The following is an 18,454-nucleotide window of genomic DNA, read 5'->3' as shown; positions in this document are numbered from 1 at the left end:
TATCCATATTAAGTAATATGCAATATTTAGTAATATATCCACATTAAATAGAATCCAATACTCATTATTATATCCATATTAAGTAATATGCAATACTCATTGTTATATCCACATTAAATAGAATGCAATATTTAGTAATATATCCACATTAAATAAAATGCAATACTCGTTATTATATCCACATTAAATAGAATGCAATACTTTATATTATATCCATATTAAGTAAAAATACAATGTTCTTTGTTATATCCACGTTATTTTAATTCTAATATTAGATATTATATTTATATTAAATAAAATTGAGAATTTCATAATATAGAATAAAATTCTTACGAGATAATGCAAACAAAAAAGACAAATATTTGATAAATAATAATAAATTTAATACCTCATATACAGGGTATCTCAGTTTTTGTACCACTAAACGTTAACTACATATTCTACAAGCAAAAATAAGACATAGTATGTATTAACATAGGTTCTTAAATGCTTTATTTATAAGTTTTAATCAAAAATATGAAACAGGAAAAAACTGAGACTCCTTGTGTATATATTTATATATATTAAAGAACGAAAAGAAAAATGTTGCATATTGCAACTATAAAAAGAGAATATACAATATTTAATATATCACTGTAATCATACCTTGCATCTAATCTAATATACGATATTTGTGTTCTTATTAAAATGTTAAATATATTTATTTATTATCTTACAAGATATATATCGTATTCCATTTGTATCGAGAGATCAATACAATTGACTAACTTAATTAACCAATGTTTTTACGCAGATATGAAGATAATTTTTTATAACAAAATACACTTATGCATACGACGCCAACTTGTAAATTATATATTTTCATTTTCAGAAGTAAATATATTAAAAATATACATTACCAAATATTAAGAAAGCCCAATGAATCAAAAACTATTTTATATTGAAATACCAATGGTTAATTGTACTTCATAAAATCGAAATTAAGTTCACTAATCTTCTTAATAGTATCAAAAAAATTACCAGCTTAAAAGTACATTTACCCAAGCGAAATGCAAATGAAAAAATGGCTGATCATGCATGTTACATATAAGCGGCGTGCTCGCGAAAAGTCTGCAGTGATTGGATGATCCAATCGATTACAATTTCGTATGAACCAATGAGCGACGAGTTAGCTTTTCCTTCTTTCCTTTTTTAAATTAATTTATAATACAATAAGCATTTCATAATAGTTTATTTACATATATTTCTATATTTTATTTTTATTTAATTATATACGATATATTTCTATATTTTAAAGAAAAATTGATTTGTTTTATATATAAATTATTACATGACAAGACGGAAATACCATAGGCTGATCTCGAAACTCCTGATTGGCTGTCGATAGTTCAATCATCTAAGCATTGTCAAAGAATACAGAAGTACATAGATGCTCACAAGTTCACTTTTCGCGTAATCACATTCATCTTAGTTAGTACCAAAACCACCAGTGGGCGATAGTAGTTACTTAACGCAATGATGGTATAATACTATCAAAGAACGATACAATACTATCAAAGAACGATACAATACTATCAAAGAATAAAGTATTCTACTTACTATCGCCCACTGGTGGTCCCGGTAGTAACAAAGATGAATCGGTTATGGAAAAAGTGGACTTGTGAGCTCCTATGTACTTCTGCATTTTTTGGCATATCACATACTATCGATCTATAAATGTATCTCTGACAAAAAATTTATGTGTATAAATAATAATAGTAAATAATACAATTTGTTGCGGAATATTAAGATTTTATGAAGAATAATATTTATTTTCGAATTTTTCTTAAAAAAAAGCTTAAAAATGGATGAAGATATACGTACATTATGGTGTGGAAATTTAAGTGAACAAGTTACAGAAGATATTCTTTATGAATTATTTTTACAAGTTAGTTATTATTATACTTAAGTAGATAATAATATTGAAAAAGATATATTACAAAGTTATTAATATAATAATGTATATGTATGTATTATATGTATAATTTGTTGTTTGTTTTGTAGGGTGGTCCAATACAAAAAGTTGCCATACCTAAAGATCGTGACGGAAAGCAAAGAACTTACGGTTTTGTAACATATAAACATGTTAGTTCTGTATCCTACGCGTTAGTTTTGTTTAACGGAACTAAACTATTTAATCGGCTCATTAACATGAAAACAAGAAATAAAGTAGAATCATCGGAAGTAGAAAAACAAAGACAAGAACATATTTATAATTTGAATCATTTACTTCAATTGGGTCAACAAACATTTATAGGGAACCTTATGTCGAATGCAGGTTCGGACATATTACCTATGAACGTATCACCGAACACAGTTACCTGTAGTGGAAAAATTGATAATCATCGTGACGACAGACATTCTAGAAGAAATCATCCTTATCATCGTGATCATGAAAATAATAGACGCGATCATCATAAAAATCATAAACCTTATAGAAACAGAAGTCATTCGAATAGTAGCCGTTCGAGTGATTATTCTAAACATAGTAATTATAAAAATAATAGAAAACATTACCATTAATATTTTGTATAAATACAAATTTAATAAAATAACACATGTATATATATTAACTTTAACAAATTTTTAATTTTTATTAAAGATACGTACAATAGATTACTAATAATGATATTAATTAAAGAAATTCAAATTATTATAAGTAACAAAATTTATTGCAAATCTTAAACGTATAACATAAAAGAGATGTATTATTACAATACCTTAAATTGTGTGACTGTTCATTTCTTATTTTTTTCAAAATATCAACAGCTTTCTTTGCCATCATTATAAGAGCACCATTTATATTGCCACTGGGCAAAGATGGTAGCACAGACGCATCCACTACATATAAATTTGTTGTATTATATACCCTAAAATAATTGTTTCTTTTTTATAGAACAAATCAACAATGAAAATAAATAATTAAATATATTAATAAAAGAGTAATTATCATTTGTGTGTATAGTTACCTAAATGACATATCAACAACATCTTCCATACGACATGTGCCTGCAGGGTGATAAGCGGTTAATGATAAATATCGTATATAGCATTCCCAATATTCCAACGAATCAAATTCATTAGCCTCGCAACCTGGTAAAGATTTGTTATAAAGAGACACGCCTAGCTCTTTCATGGCACTTGTATTAATGAGTTTTTTTAGGTATTGTATACCTAAACAAAAAAATCAATGTATTTGTGATGCATAACGATACGAATAATATAAGATATATATTAATTAATTAATTATTTATCAGACATTATCATTTTTTACCATTTATAAGCGTATCAACGTCATATTTATTGGATAGATATTTTGGATCAATTAAAGGTTCATCAGAAGGATCATTACTACGAAGTTTGATTTCTCCTAAACTTTTTGGATGTAACAAAACAGGTGCTATTGTTATAACATTATCATTTTCTAGTGGTGCAAAATATTTATCATATACCTATAAAAAACAAATATGCAGTATATATTATTATGCAATAAATATATAACAAGATATATATTATATATTAATTAATTATAAATAATAATTTAAAATATGACCTCATCGGAAATTCCCATTGCTTTTTTGAGAGTTATACCATAATCTGTTGATATACCAAGAGGTAGTATCATTAATTGTAAATCTGGTCTCGAAGATTGATTTCTTTGTAAAGTGCTATAAAATGTTCCTAAAACTTCAATTCCTGACGATGTCCATGGTCCTAAAAATAAAATGATAATTAATGTATATTGTACATCTTTCTCTTTCGTTATGTTATAATCATTTACCTTGGCCAAAAAGAAAATAATTGAATAGTGCTATAGGATTAAGAGCGTTAATCATACTGAAAGACAAGTCTGTCTTCAGTCTTACTAAATCAATACCAGTAAGAAGATGATCCATTAAATTTTGACCGACTGGTAAATTATTAATCACTTTGATCTAATAAATTATGATACAGTTTCTATATTAAAATATTAATTGTAAATATTCATAAAAATTTAATATCCAAAATATAATAAATTTAACAAGAATATTTACGTTCATATCTTTTAAATGTTTTTCTGGACCTATTCCAGAAAGCATTAATAATTTAGGGCTACCAATTACACCAGCACTAACAATGACCCCATTTTTTGCTAAAATTTTGGAATTTCTACCAAATTTTGTTAATTGTATTCCCGTTGCTTTATTTGATTTTAGTAGAATCTGTTAAAATATATATATATGATCGGTCAACAAACAATTTACGTAGCGAACACGATCTTTGAATAGATTATATTCGTTAATCAATTAGCTACTGTACATGTTTAAATATTAAATTGAAATACATAATAATTAACATATTATTAAATATATTTAACATACCTTATCAACTCTAGCATGAGTAAGAATGTCCAAAGTATTTAGATATTTTCTATACAACATATCATCCGTACTCCATCTTTTCCCATTATCAGCAAATAATTGAACTTTCATAAAACCTAAATAAATAAATTTATAAATGTTTTCAAAGAGTTAATAATTAATACAGTTTTAATAAAATATAATTATACCTGTATCTAAGGCTTCGTTTATGTTACCAACTTTCCCATCGATTTCCAATATACTCTTCAATATTGCACTAACAAGTTTGGTATGCCATTTTGATTCTTGTATCTTAACCGAATCATTTTTTCCAAGTATATAATCTATAAAATCAAATGATATATATATATTAAAATATTAGCAATACAATATATCCAGAGAACAGGATGAAAGAATACATAAAGTTACATGGTTTAAAAAATACCATTAAAATCAGGAAACCATTTGGCATAATCTTGAGGATGTCCACGTACGTATGTCATATAATTTAATCTGCTTGTTCCCCCGAGTATCTTTCCCATTGGCCATTTACTTTGCTGTAAATAAATAATATCATCATCAGATATAATAAAAGACATAGATAGCGCAAATTGTTTGAGCATACATTGTTTTTCAAAGCTTTGCAAGCATCGCGTTGAGGCACCGTTACATATTGCCAATCATATAAACTGTTTTGTAATAAAGGTGACAACAATGGTATATCTAGAAATAGCGGTGCTTTACCACCGGCTTCTATCAATAAAACATTTTGTCCATCTTCCGCTAATCTTGCAGCAATAACTGCACCAGAAGTTCCAGCTCCAACTGTAAATAAAATATTAATTAAAAAATGATCTAACAATAAGATTAAATGATATTATGTTTTAGTTTTTAATTCTTATTATATTATTATTTATTAATTATATAAAATAAAGCATACCAACGATATAATCGTAATTTGATTTAATAGTATTCAATGAAAACAATTGTTCCAACACGTCCAACAAATAAGCTAATTTGACATAGCATGTAAATAAAAATATTAATGTACCACTTGTTATAAATATGAAATATTTCAAAATTAACATTTTCTACCTAATTACAAGTTTATAATCGTTTATATAGGTTTATTTATAAATAGAAATTTCCTATCTGCTATCATTTGTATTCAAAACAATCTTTATAATTCTAACCTATATAACCTTTATGTTTCTAACCTATATCTAATAATAGGGTAACAAACACGTGTTCATTATACACGTCTGATTCTATGGAATATATTTAAACTAATAAATGAAATATTATTGTAATTTGTAATTCTAAAATATTGTAATAAAACTTATTCGATAAATATTATATTTTTAATATTAACATATTCACACCAAAACAATAATTTATTTGGAACATTTAGAAAAAGAAGAATAAAAAGGTAGTTTTAAACAATTAAACGATAAAGGATAACTTCATATAAGTATTTTATTAAAAAAATATATAAAAGAACATCATTGTTAAATTTTACCTCTTAACTTGGCATAGAAAATCTTATTTAGTCATGATTTTTATAGAGGTAGACAATACACGTCATATAACAGGTACTTTTAAAATAATATCGGAAAGGAGGGATTTGAATTTAACAAACTTTCTTTTAAACTCAAGACCGCATCCCTTAGATAATCTAAAATCTACCAATAATTTATTATCCATTTCAAGAACATTCGCTTTGAACACCAAAGGCATATTTCTTTTGTCTACCGTTGATATAGTAATCTGTAAGAATATTATTTGTATAGAATAACACAAAAAAAGAAGTCATTATATGAAAAATAATATCGGTTGATGATATTAAAGAGGTCACGTTAGTCCTTAAGGATCTGCCTTAGATTTTCTATCGAGAAAAGTTTAAAGGAAAGCTTAAAAAAAGCTTGGAACTTAATATATTAATAATTGTTGATTGATACGTACTATGCGAAAATCGTTAATACGATAAGTATAACTTTCATATTGTAAACAGTTTAATAATCTTTTTACTGTCGTTTCAAAATCTGTTTTCACGAAAAATCTAGTCATACGTCTAACAAGCTGTTGGAAAGGTGTTTGCTGAAATGCATGATAATATAAATAACATTATTTCATTTAATTTTTAATTTATGTGTATTAATTATATATATATATATATAAGCTTACCGAACTTGAATGTGCAGTACATTGCATCGGTTGAGTACAAAGTAATAAATCTTCGATATGAGCAGGTTGAGAAAACGAGAAACCTGTCTTTTCATCTAATTTCATATTCTCAATATTTACATTTTCCTCTCCAACAAAATCAGGTTGCGATAAACAAGATCTCGATGGATTGCATCCATCTACTTGACTATAATTACTAACGGGCATATTATATCTATTACTATGTAGATCATCTGTAGTAACAAAAATATGAAATATCGTTTTTATTTTGATTATATATACAAGGTTGTCCGAGGTACTTCCGGCTAAACAGTGTCAGGGTACTCTTTGCACGAAAATAGGAAAAAAGAAATGTTATGTATATAAATGAAGGTCATTCAAAACTTTATTCAAAAGTTATGATGCAAATTGTAAATCATCTAATTTCTCATTCAAAGTACCAACGATCTCTGAGATCGCTGTAGGAGGAGATAAACCTGTTTTACATAATTATGAATACACATTCAAGAAAATATTTTAATTTTATTTTCGTGAATAGAGAATATGCTGATATCATTTAGTTGGATAAACCTCAAACAAGCACTGTATATATGGATACGAAAATGTATATATCATGTTAGAATATTTAATATTATTACTTTACATCAAACTTATATTTGTAAAATAGTATTCTTCGTGAAAGTACTTTGGTTGGATGTATGCGCCAATGCTCTTTGCTTTGGTAATCTAGCTTTATGACCGTTAATTGAAATCATAGAGCTGTATTACCAAAGAAAAGGTAATAGCTTTTAATAATATCGATGTCGTTGTGAAAAGATGAAGATATTTGTAATTACATTGCTGAAAAAAGGAAAATATTAGTGCGATAGGAATGAAATAATTGTATATTTTAGATGATATAAAAACATTCATCCCCAATCGTTAAAAATTGTATAGAAGATAATATATCTATTTGAAATTTTCGAATACTTACATTCATTCTAAAAAACGACAAAAACCGTAGAAACAGATGTCCACATAGTTAGGTACCAAGCAGCTTTGGGTAATTTTGTATATGCTCAAAGTCACTCAGTACCTGACTAAGTAAACACTGGATACATTTAACAATGCAGTTCAAGCGACGATAAATATAAGCATTTTTGTGTGTGTGTGTAAAAAAATAATCAATTACTAAAAGAAGAAAATTTTATTAATCGCAGTTACGTACCTTTTTTAAATGTTGTAAGAAACCATCGATGATTTTTTATCTCTGGTATTGTATATCTAGCGGATGGTAGGTGAGCAAGGATTTTTTTGATTAAAGATAATTCTAAGTTATCCAATTTTTTCCATGGTGTAAGTGACATGTATGTTCCTTTCCTCCATGCCACATATTCTGGGCACTCTGCCAAGGATTGATCCCAAGGCAGTTCTATATTTCAGAGATGGACCAGTTAAAAACTAAAGAATGTAAGCTACGCATTAGAATTCTTATTTAATTGAAACAACAAGACACATTGATCTACAAGTGGTAAATATTAACAATTTTTCCTTATTTATTTATCATTTATAATATTCTATAAATAGAAGAATCATCAAATATATTTGTAATAATATATATAGGGTGATAACAAAACAGAGTTCAATATTTTAAAGGTATATAATGTTTATCAAGGTGAGCTAAAAAGTTGGATATCATAAGCAAATCTCTTGGCAATGTATTGAATGCACTCAGAGAAATTTGCATAAAAATGCATTAATTTAAGATTATCAAAATTAATTTTATTAATTGAAAATAAACAAAAACTATATTACTAACATCAACAAAGATTTGTTTCTTCATAGATGCAAACATAATATATACAAATCAATATCATCAGATATTTTTTATTTCTCTTGGTAAGTACCATAAAACCTTGAAATATTGAACCCTATTTTTTACCATCCTATATATATATAAAAGAATAAACTTACCTCCGCACAGTAAAGCAACCAGAATTATACCACAAGACCATATATCAGCAGGTTCTGCATAATAAGCTTGTACGAGAACTTCTGGTGCCACATATGGTAATGTTCCACATTTCTTTTCTAAAGTACGTTCTCTTCCTTGGACACGAAAAATAGTTGCCAATCCAAAATCTGTTATTTTTAAGTTATCGTTATCATCTAATAATAAATTTTCTGGTTTAAGATCCCTATGTGCAACTCCTCGACTGTGTAAATATTCCACAGCGCAAATTAATTGTTTAAAATACCTCTGAGCTTCGTACTTCGGCATACCGATATCGGGTTCTGTTAATAATAATATAATAATTATTCTTTTTTATATCCTCTGACAAAAATTATGGTATGTGTAACATCAGATAAAAATATAAAATATTAATATTATACCAATTCTATCGTAAAGTTCTCCACCAGAAGCATACTCTAAAAATATATATTCCATAGTTGGTTCACTACGCTTTCCAAAAAACTGTATGATATTAGAATTAGACAACATTCTGTGAATGGTTGTTTCTTTTTTTACGCTTTGTCGTGCATCCGGATGTTTTAGTACATCTACCATTTTCATGGCGACGGCTTCGCCAGTAGTCTTGTTAATAACCAACTTGACTCTGAAGAGAAAGAATTATATTTAAAATAATGATTTATTTGACACGTTCTTTTGTTATGGAGTATTTTAAAACACATGTAAAAAAGATTAATTTACAAAGAAATGAATTTGTGTGTCTTTTATAATCATATCTGTGACGTTAAAGAAAAAAAGAAAAGTAAAAGAGAGAGAAATGAAGTAATTTGAACTATTAAACATTTTCAATGTTCAATTAATATCTTATGAAATAAACTTTAAGTAGATCAAATTAAAATCATATTCAAATAATTCAATCATTTTGTTGAGGATTTGAAAGTCAATTTGATTTGTTTTTTAAATAGAATATCCTATGTTTTTTTTTTGTTTATAACAGTTAAAAGAAGTATTAATTTACAAGTAAAAAGGTATTAAACATCGTTTGTCCTAAATTTAATTATCAACAAGATATTAACAAAAGTTTACATCAGCATAAGATCACTATGGAAAAGAAATCTTTTGAGTACTATAAATATATATATATATATATATATTGCATTTGTCAATATGAATGCAAATAATGCAATATTGGTTTGCATATTAATAATTGTTTCAAGGCTTGTTGCATTAATAATTATGCTTGAAAGAAAACTTCTTGCGTAATTAAAATCTAGGAAAAAAAGAAAAAGATTATAATTTATTGTTATTTGCATCTAGTTGTTATTTTCATACTAGCATTAAAATATTTCATTTGTATAAAATGCTTCAGCCAAAAATATTAGCCGCTCAAAGTGTTAACGAAATATTAACAAAAGTTTAAGGACAAACGAGGTTTAATAATTTTTTTACTTGAAAATTAATGTTCTTTCTAATTACCGTAAAAGAAATAGGCCATTCCATTTAAAAAAAAAAAAAAATAACACAACAAAGTTTTTTGTTTTATTATGTTCCTCTTGACACTGTGGAACCTCTGTAGAAATAATTTGTAATTTAATTTATAATGTAGAAATTATTCGAATTAGATGTGCATTTCACGTTGTATATTTATTATATCGTTTAATATATATCCGATATAATAATAATATATATATTTCTAAATATCTATATACTTACTCGCCATAAGCACCTTCTCCTAACGTGTGTCCTAAAATCCAACCTTCGACAAATTCCGTCATTTTGCTTCAGCATGCCTCCGCAAACGGGCTAACGGTTGCTGAATATTTACCAAAATTCAAATATATATATGTGTATTAAAAGTAACAGGGACGTTTCAATGATTAATCATTTTAATCTAGACATTTCTTAAAGTTTTCTTCAAATGTTCTTTCAATATTTCGTACGTTCGTTGACGTTGAGCTTTTAATTTTCGGCTAAAACGATTAAATTCAAAACACGTGGTTAGAAAAACGACAGGACGATTAAAAGAAGTTCAAAACATTAATCTTGTTTGATTAAAAAATTATTGTAAATAAAAAATAATAATGTAATTATTTGTATTAATGATTAATCAACGATAGTTTAATTCAATTAAATATATATGGTTATTAATAGTAATAATCATATAAAAACGATCACCAATCGATGTACAAACCAATATACATAGACCATTTTCGGAGCACTGTACAAATTAGTATCAGCGTGAAGCAACCGGCGTTGCTATAGCCAGAAATATTTTTTCTCCTATCAGATGGCGCTTCGGATACTTGTCGATTGTTCTGATTGGTTGTTGAAAATACAACCCTTTTAATATTTCCGATGTAACCCCTTTAGGAATTTAAAAATAAATCTTAAATTAAATTAAGGAATTTTTTTTTTAATATAAACAAAACATTTAAGTAATAAATGATATATATATACATATATAAAATATATAATGAATAATAATACAAACAGATAGATATTATATTATATTAACAAATTTTCTTTCTATACCATATTTTTTATTAAACATATTATATCAATTATGTCATAAGTAAAGTTTACTTAAGATAATTTTAATTAGATGAACGTTGTACTAAAATGCTTTATAACAAGCCTTGTCTTTTAAGATCTTCATAAGTCTTACGATTAACCACATTCCCAAGGGAATCTTCAAATTCTTCTTCCTGTTCTGGTTGCCAACGTTCGGCTTGCTTTTGAGTTTTCAGTTTTTCCCATAAAGCAAGAGCATCTTCTATCTGAGTCACATTGGCAAAGTGTGCGGTATTTGGTATACCAAGACAACGCATGCCATGAGCATGTCTCCATTCCGCAAAATGTCTTTGGAAAGCTTTAGGTCCTTTGTATGTGAAATTACCACAAATTTCACAGTTGTAACTAATATTAAGACCGTGTAATTTATACAACCAATATGGTATAGGCTTKCCGTCCCAACCAAGAGGCAAATTTTTAGGATTATAMGGAACTTCGTTATCATCTTCTTCCTCCGATTCACTCGCACTTGCTTCCGCATCCGAATCACCTCGTTCACCTTCTGTCCTAGCTTGTTTCCTTTGTACATTTTCTTTAGTAGAAACTCTTTGACTAGAAACCAATTCTGCAAGCCTGTAAACGTGAGACTCTACCCTTGCAATTTCTTTCTGTTTTTCTGTATCTTTACCTTTGCCAGACTTTTTATTTTTACTTTTAGCTAATAAGTTTGGATCGAGAGAAGCTTCGCCCTTAGTGCTAAAAAGTCTCTGCGCTCTYTCCTCCAAAGTRCCACCGCATTTTAAACCTAARGCCATCAATGCAGATTTTAATCTATCCAATCCGAGGGATGCTAGTTCTTCCCAAGATGAAAAAGCAGAAAGTTCCAAATGTGCTCCAACGTGAGCCAATGCGCTTCCAGTTTCCTTCGGCCATCCAGGAAATGTATTATTTTCCCACTGCGTTTCGAACTCCTTATTGGCTTCTTCAATTTCTGCACTTATATCTAACAATGGTCTAACTCTACTCAAATAATCAACCAAATATAATAAAAGGACTTCAATGTATCTGCTGTATTCGGCATTTTTCCTTTCTCTTGGAATATCGAATAGATGATCAAACGTAGACAAATAACTAATGTAATCAACCTTTTCGATACCCTTAAGATTAATATACTTTTCGTAGCATTCATGAAGATCCAAATATTTTCCGTAACCTTCCTCATCAGTGAATTCAACAAGGTTGGACAATTCTTCTGTTGGATTTTCCCTCATTTTGGCTAATTCCTCAAATTCGACTGACATTGGTACGCTAATTTCATTCGGATGTCTACGATAGAATTCTTTGATAGATTTTAATCGAGAATAAAATTCAGAAAATTCGTTAGGACCCGAAAGTGCTTGTACCTGAAAAATTGTATTAAAATTATTGTATATTTAACAAATGAATGATTATAAAAATGTATAAGCTTAAATATACATATAAACATATGAGATACTTTTCAAAAATATAACCTCTTACCTCCTCTTTTCTTTGACCATCTTTATCTTCGTACAAATCTTGTAAATTAGCGGTACTATCCATATACTGATCCAATAACATTTTTAATCTATGCTCAGAATTAATATTTTCACGATGGCCTGGTTTTTTAAAAAGCATTTCTTTTACCATAGCGTCCATCAACCGTTCTCTTTCCTCATGATAACGTCGTTGTTGTTCCAATATCGTTTCCATTATATAGTTCAATTAATATAAATTATATGTATATATATATATATTTATTTTTTTAATATGCTTATATACTTTTTATTATTTATTATAATTTAATGTTTCTTTAACGTTGTTTATACACTATATTTCACTGAAACTGTATAATAAACTTCAGCGACGTAAGCGGACAAACAATGAACTAAAAGCGACATAGGAGAACGTAAATATGTATACATACATCGCTGTATAAGCTTGTGTTGGTTACACCTTTCCTATGTGTGGTGTGAACTCATGGTTAGTAAGTTGAACTCACACTTTTTAATCCCTCATCTGTGTGTTAGTTATAAGCGGATCGAGTTATCGATACAATCGATACTATTGAATAAATCGATATTGCATAAGAACGTTGGCAACAGTGGATGATAACTGAGGTTGGCAACTCTGGATGAGTATTATCAATATTAGTAATCTGCTTTATTGACTGTTGGTATGTCATTATTTTTTAATTCGTAAATTGTTTGTAAATGTTTACTTTGGTTAGTGTTCAATTATTGTCAATTATTTCTTTTACTCTGTGTAAATTAAATTATTTTCATTTTTAGTAAAAATCAAGTAGGAATTTAATGTGTTATTTCTTTACATAGTTTATTTGTTCTGTCATTTCTCATTTTCTCTCTTGTTTGTATAATATTTTTTTTCTTAAATATAAAATATAAGTATATGTATATAAGTAAGTAAAGAATATATTTTATGTGATTTTGGATAATTTTGATGTGAATTTGAATTGATTAATATTTAACAATGTCGTGGAAAGTTTTTCGTTTTCTAACCTCCATCAACATATGTCAAAGATTTGATACGTACAAAGTTGCATTAGTAACAGTACAAAGGGTAATCAAATTATTCCTTTATTTTCCTCTTACAATAAAATAACAATAATTTGTAAATATTAATGTTTCTGACTTTCTTTCTTTTTTTTATTAACAGAATAAAAAACGTAACTTTAATAAATTGGTTTATGTAGCACCTGCTACTATGGGGCTTTGGATTTTTCAATCTGCCAACGAAAAAGATAAAGATAAAGACAATAATAATAATAATAATAATAATAATAATAACGATGTAAAGGAAATTACTGCAAAGGAAGGGTTTATTGTAACAACTGATGTTTTGTACGAGCAAGGCTTGTACGAACAGTTGTATGATCATTTGTCGAATTACAAGGTATAATGGAATTACATGTGTAATATCAAACGCTTTTAAATACTTTTCCATGAGATATTATTTATTTATTTTTATATATACCTAGCATAACGGAGATGTAGAGATCTTGTGGCGTCTAAGTAGGGTTCTGTACAAATTGTCAAAGACAGCTGACGAATCGGAAGCCAAAAAAATGATTTTAGAAGCTTACGATTATATACAAACTGCAATTAGTATCAAAGAGGATCATTACGCTGTACAAAAGTGGATGGCAATATTACTCGATAGTAAAAGCTCTTTGGAAGGCATGAAGTCAAGGATACAACAATTATACACCATTAAGAAGCACATGCTTGTACGATATTTATGTTATATCTATTTTATATATATAGTATCGAATTTTTTTTGTTTTTATATCATCGCAATGTGTCATTCTTATTTTTTATCGTAGAGGGCAATAGAATTAAATCCAAAGGACGCTACCATTTTGTACATGCTCGGCACTTGGTGTTATCATGTATCTGATTTAGCTTGGTATCAAAGAAAAATTGCATCATTGGTATTCGGAGAACCTCCGAATTCGTCCTTCGAAGAGGCATTAACGTATTTTGAAAAGGCAGAAGAAATGAGTCCTAATTTTTACAGTCTCAATTTGCTTATGTTAGCAAAAACTTATTTAAAATTAGGTAGAAAAGAAGATGCTTTAAAATATTTAAAATTGACCACGGAATATCCAACCACTGATCATGGGGATGTTCAATCGAAAAAAGAAGCGCAAGAAATTCTTAACGCTTTATAAAGTTCTTCGACGTACTGTTTTTTTTTGTCTTTTTCTTTTAATAACTTTATTTGTATCGGAATTACAAAGAGGGGCTCGCATAAATAGGTTGCATAACAATTTTTTTACGTACGCACAATATCAAAAATATTTATTTATAGCTGAAAATATTTATAATCAAGCTAAAACTTAATATTTTATTATAACTCAAGTATATAAAGTATGAACAAAAAGAAATACTAATTACAATTCATATCGAATTTCACAGTTTACGATTATTATTTTTATATATAGTTTATAAAGTTTATGCTAAACGATCAAACACATAAGTTACATTTGCTACAATATTGACAATATTATATATAAATATATATATATTTTTGATATGAATTTGCTATGAAATTTTTTGTAAACTCATGTATATAAAATAGTACAAAAAGTTATTATATTAAACTTTTTTATTTACTTCTTTTTTTTTTTTTTTATAATACTGAACGAGTAAAAAACGTTAGAAAGAAATAATGAATATATTTTTATACATGAATTTACTTTTATTTTCTCTCGCTCTTTAATGCTCTATCACAAAAATAGATAGAAATTTTTTAATACGCTTATCGTCACGTAACCCAAATCTGGATTACAGCTATGTTTATTTTAAATACATTAAAATTATCTATATATATTTATATATATATATATATATATATTTTAAATATATATTCTACCTATGGTAAAAAATAAATAATAATTTATGTAATGCATTTAAAAATAAGACACAAAGACAGAGAGAGAGAGAGAATAATATTATTAAGCTCTCAATTATATAGTGCAATAAATTGATATGATATTTTTGTCATTAAATCATTTAGTAAATTTTTTTTGTTGAAACTACTTTTCTACTAGCGTGTTTACTTACACAGGTAAATCTCACTCGTATATAATTTGTTGTTGTTAATTTGTATTTTAGCGAGGATTATATCGTGTAATATTTAGCAGAGATTAGCCGAACGAATAATACAAAAATAATATCATCGAGATCAGTCGAGATATAATCGTCGAATATTTATCTTTTTAATAGATACTTTACGTCAAAGAAACCAAAAAATAAATATATATATATATATATATTTATACATCATTTGCAAGTGTATTCCTCCGTACGTTCGGTACACGTGTCACAATATACATGACAGCACCAATGAAATTTACATCTACACTGCCAAGTTCTAGTAAATTGATGTGTGTTATAACCACGACCACAACACATCAAATCACATCCATCGGTTCCTAAAATCAAAAACAAAAAATCAAATCAGGAACATATCTGTTTATGTGTGTGTATGTGAGGGTTATACGTTAGATATTATTATTATATATTTCATAAAAAAAAAAAGTTATCGACAAACTAATCTGCATTCTTTTGAAATTTACCTTTACTCGTTCGATTACAATATCTTCCTTGCGTACCTAAACTACCCAAAACCAAATCTGGTTCGCAATAATTTGGCGATGGTTGTAGAAATACCAGTTCGCTTCTCTTCGGCATCTTTTTAGACACCGTAGTACTTCCCCCATTACTAACTTTATTCCTTTTCAACGCCAAATAGGCTCTCCTCGATTTAATACCGTTTTTTTTTTTTTTTGATGGTTGCTGATCACGACGCGCTTTTACAAAATCGTTTTGTTTCCCTTGAGTTTTAGCATCGTTACCGAGAATAGGTGTTATCTCTTCTGTTGAAACCGAATGCGATATACTTTCAGAAATCTGAAAATATAATTATTACAATTATGTAATTCATTTTATTTATAGAATAATGTATTTAAACAATTATGTATTTCATCATATTTATAGAAAAATAGATTGGATAGAATTGAGAGAGAGAGAGAGAGAGAGAGGKAGGGTGCGAAGGAAGATATGATTAATTTTCATTGAAATTATGATGAAGAATATGTTCGATCATTACTTGGCTAGTGGGTGGTGGTGGAGGCATGATAGCAACGACAGCTTTAGCTCTATAATATTTTTTCATAAGGGCATCACCAATTTGACGAAAACTAGGTAATGTTCTCCAACATGTTTTCACTGTACAGGAACCTGATACTCCATGGCATTTGCATTCTGTCTGAAGAAGAGATTTCACGATCTAAAATATTAACAAAATATTATTATTATTATTATAACAATAATAATTATATTATATATCGTATAAAAACGCGCGAATTAATTTATTATACATTGTATGTATTAATTTTTATAAGATAAATTGCATTGTTTAATGAATATTGTTCTGTTAAAAAGATTTTGTTACATTTCTTAAATTATCTTTTATATTATTAGAGATATAAATATTAAAAGAATATTTTCTTCTTTTTCTTTTTTTCTCGCAAAATTATTTTGAATGACAGAGTGTTCGAAAATAATTAATAGTTAAAAAAAGAAACAATTACGAAACAGCAAACTTATTGTTAACGATGAAAAAAATTAAGGCGTATAAATCTCGAAATAAATTTTATTTCTTAAATGCAGGATAATTTCTACATTTTATATTGTATATATATATATATACATATATATATATATCACGTTGTACGAGAATTCCATATTATAGGACAAAACTAGTCGTAATATTATCTTCAACGTGTTTTAAGAACTCATGTTATACAGGAATTTACTGTAATTATTTTTCTTGTTCTTTGATTTAATTTAGTAAAGACAACTTTTAATTAGATTCAATGCATATTTATCTATAATTACACATATATGCTGATAATTATGATAGCAGGTAGCATAAGTCAGAAAAAAAAATGAAAAACAAATTTATTTTATGATTTATTCATTTTTCCAATTTTTTTGACTTGATTCGCTGTCATAATTATCGGTACATATGTATATACATTAAATATGAGAGTAAACGTGTACATATACATATATATATATATACGTGAAATTTTCTCGATGATTGACCGTTCACACAAGTTATTGCTCGATAAATCAAGATCTATAAGTGTTCGTAGATCGTGTTAAAATAAGGACGTAAATAAACGTACAGCTCATTACTAAGATTATTATCTTGTCAAGCAATTGTAAATCAACCATCGATCGAAATGCATCATTATCGTTAATCCTTTCAAACGAGACGACGAGTTCATTATCAAACCTACGTTTTCTCGCAGATCTTTGTCAGTGTTTAAAATTTATTTATATATATATATGTATATGTATATACAGGGTGTCCCACATAACTCTAGTCATGATTTTTCAAGTACTTGCGATAACATGACAAAGAAATACTGCTTCACGTGCATTCCTTTTACATTCACCAAATATTAGCAACATATCAACCTTTTCACTGTTAGTATAAATACGATTTGTTCCTGTGAATATACTTTTAATATTTTGTATACTTATAGCAAGCGGATTTTAATGATTTTTATATTAAATTAAAGTATACTCTTTTGTCTACGCGTAGAATACCATATCAAGTTATAAATTTAGCATGTAAAGTTCATAAAATGTCAGAGAATGCAATGCTGTAAATCGTGCATCTTTGCAATTTCTTTGAAAAGTTTCGGCCAATATTTTTTATACTTTTAGCAAATGGATTTTAATGATTTTTATATTAAATTAAAGTGCACTCTTTTATCTACACGTAGAATACTTTGTAGAGTTATGAAAATCAAATGTAAACTTTAAAAAATGTTAGAGAAGGCAATGCTGTAAATCGTGCATCTTTGCAATTT

At 27.5% G+C, this 18,454-nt stretch overlaps 7 protein-coding genes across 7 annotated transcripts in view; 2 read left to right on the top strand and 5 right to left on the bottom strand.

The window, feature by feature from the left end:
- The window catches only part of LOC106791190 (pre-mRNA-splicing factor 38B-like), an 8,839-nt gene extending 7,770 nt beyond the window's left edge, over window positions 1-1,069 (bottom strand). Inside the window, exon 1 of the mRNA XM_014756664.1 lies at window positions 900-1,069. The gene's annotated coding sequence lies outside the window, so the exon portion shown is untranslated. The remainder of the gene's footprint in view (window positions 1-899) is intronic.
- Window positions 1,070-1,678: 609 nt separating this feature from the next.
- LOC106791188 (RNA-binding protein 7) lies at window positions 1,679-2,978 on the top strand. Its single transcript, XM_014756659.1, has 2 exons — window positions 1,679-1,927; window positions 2,044-2,978. The coding sequence occupies exons 1-2, from the start codon at window positions 1,844-1,846 to the stop codon at window positions 2,560-2,562; spliced, it is 603 nt and encodes a 200-aa protein (XP_014612145.1). The 5' UTR covers window positions 1,679-1,843; the 3' UTR covers window positions 2,563-2,978.
- Window positions 2,678-5,533, bottom strand: LOC106791184 (glucose dehydrogenase [FAD, quinone]-like). The gene is made up of 11 exons (XM_014756654.1): window positions 5,320-5,533; window positions 5,005-5,204; window positions 4,825-4,936; window positions 4,589-4,723; window positions 4,401-4,516; window positions 4,074-4,241; window positions 3,821-3,974; window positions 3,593-3,753; window positions 3,314-3,491; window positions 3,009-3,213; window positions 2,678-2,909 (listed from the first exon to the last, which is right to left on the bottom strand). The coding sequence occupies exons 1-11, from the start codon at window positions 5,465-5,467 to the stop codon at window positions 2,693-2,695; spliced, it is 1,794 nt and encodes a 597-aa protein (XP_014612140.1). The 5' UTR covers window positions 5,468-5,533; the 3' UTR covers window positions 2,678-2,692.
- A 598-nt stretch (window positions 5,534-6,131) lies between these two features.
- LOC106791186 (serine/threonine-protein kinase grp-like) lies at window positions 6,132-10,794 on the bottom strand (the record flags this gene model as incomplete). Its single annotated transcript, XM_014756657.1, is given in 8 exon segments — window positions 6,132-6,146; window positions 6,342-6,476; window positions 6,564-6,796; window positions 7,771-7,974; window positions 8,517-8,837; window positions 8,937-9,160; window positions 10,228-10,484; window positions 10,706-10,794. Coding segments are annotated over 7 exon segments (1,194 nt in total), but the record flags the coding sequence as incomplete, so codon positions are not given.
- Window positions 10,795-11,042: 248 nt separating this feature from the next.
- On the bottom strand, window positions 11,043-12,808 carry LOC106791185 (splicing factor 3A subunit 3-like). The gene is made up of 2 exons (XM_014756655.1): window positions 12,544-12,808; window positions 11,043-12,428 (listed from the first exon to the last, which is right to left on the bottom strand). Exons 1-2 carry the CDS (start codon window positions 12,754-12,756, stop codon window positions 11,139-11,141), a joined length of 1,503 nt encoding a protein of 500 aa, XP_014612141.1. The 5' UTR covers window positions 12,757-12,808; the 3' UTR covers window positions 11,043-11,138.
- A 479-nt stretch (window positions 12,809-13,287) lies between these two features.
- Window positions 13,288-14,966, top strand: LOC106791187 (regulator of microtubule dynamics protein 1-like). Its single transcript, XM_014756658.1, has 4 exons — window positions 13,288-13,623; window positions 13,720-13,956; window positions 14,042-14,290; window positions 14,387-14,966. The coding sequence occupies exons 1-4, from the start codon at window positions 13,534-13,536 to the stop codon at window positions 14,732-14,734; spliced, it is 924 nt and encodes a 307-aa protein (XP_014612144.1). The 5' UTR covers window positions 13,288-13,533; the 3' UTR covers window positions 14,735-14,966.
- Window positions 14,967-15,520: 554 nt separating this feature from the next.
- Window positions 15,521-18,454, bottom strand: part of LOC106791180 (protein Wnt-7b) — a gene marked incomplete at its 5' end in the record, with an annotated part of 28,447 nt that continues 25,513 nt past the window's right edge. Inside the window, 3 exons of the mRNA XM_014756650.1 lie at window positions 15,521-16,000; window positions 16,145-16,478; window positions 16,678-16,857. Of these exons, the coding sequence (XP_014612136.1) occupies window positions 15,849-16,000; window positions 16,145-16,478; window positions 16,678-16,857 (666 nt within the window). The remainder of the gene's footprint in view (window positions 16,001-16,144; window positions 16,479-16,677; window positions 16,858-18,454) is intronic.

The sequence above is a fragment of the Polistes canadensis genome, unplaced genomic scaffold, assembly GCF_001313835.1.
Source record: "Polistes canadensis isolate GaletaPanama2010 unplaced genomic scaffold, ASM131383v1 scaffold_291, whole genome shotgun sequence".
Lineage (NCBI taxonomy): Eukaryota > Metazoa > Arthropoda > Insecta > Hymenoptera > Vespidae > Polistes > Polistes canadensis.
The sequence above is the reverse complement of the archived record's forward strand: the minus strand, read 5'-3'. Positions and strand labels throughout refer to the sequence as shown.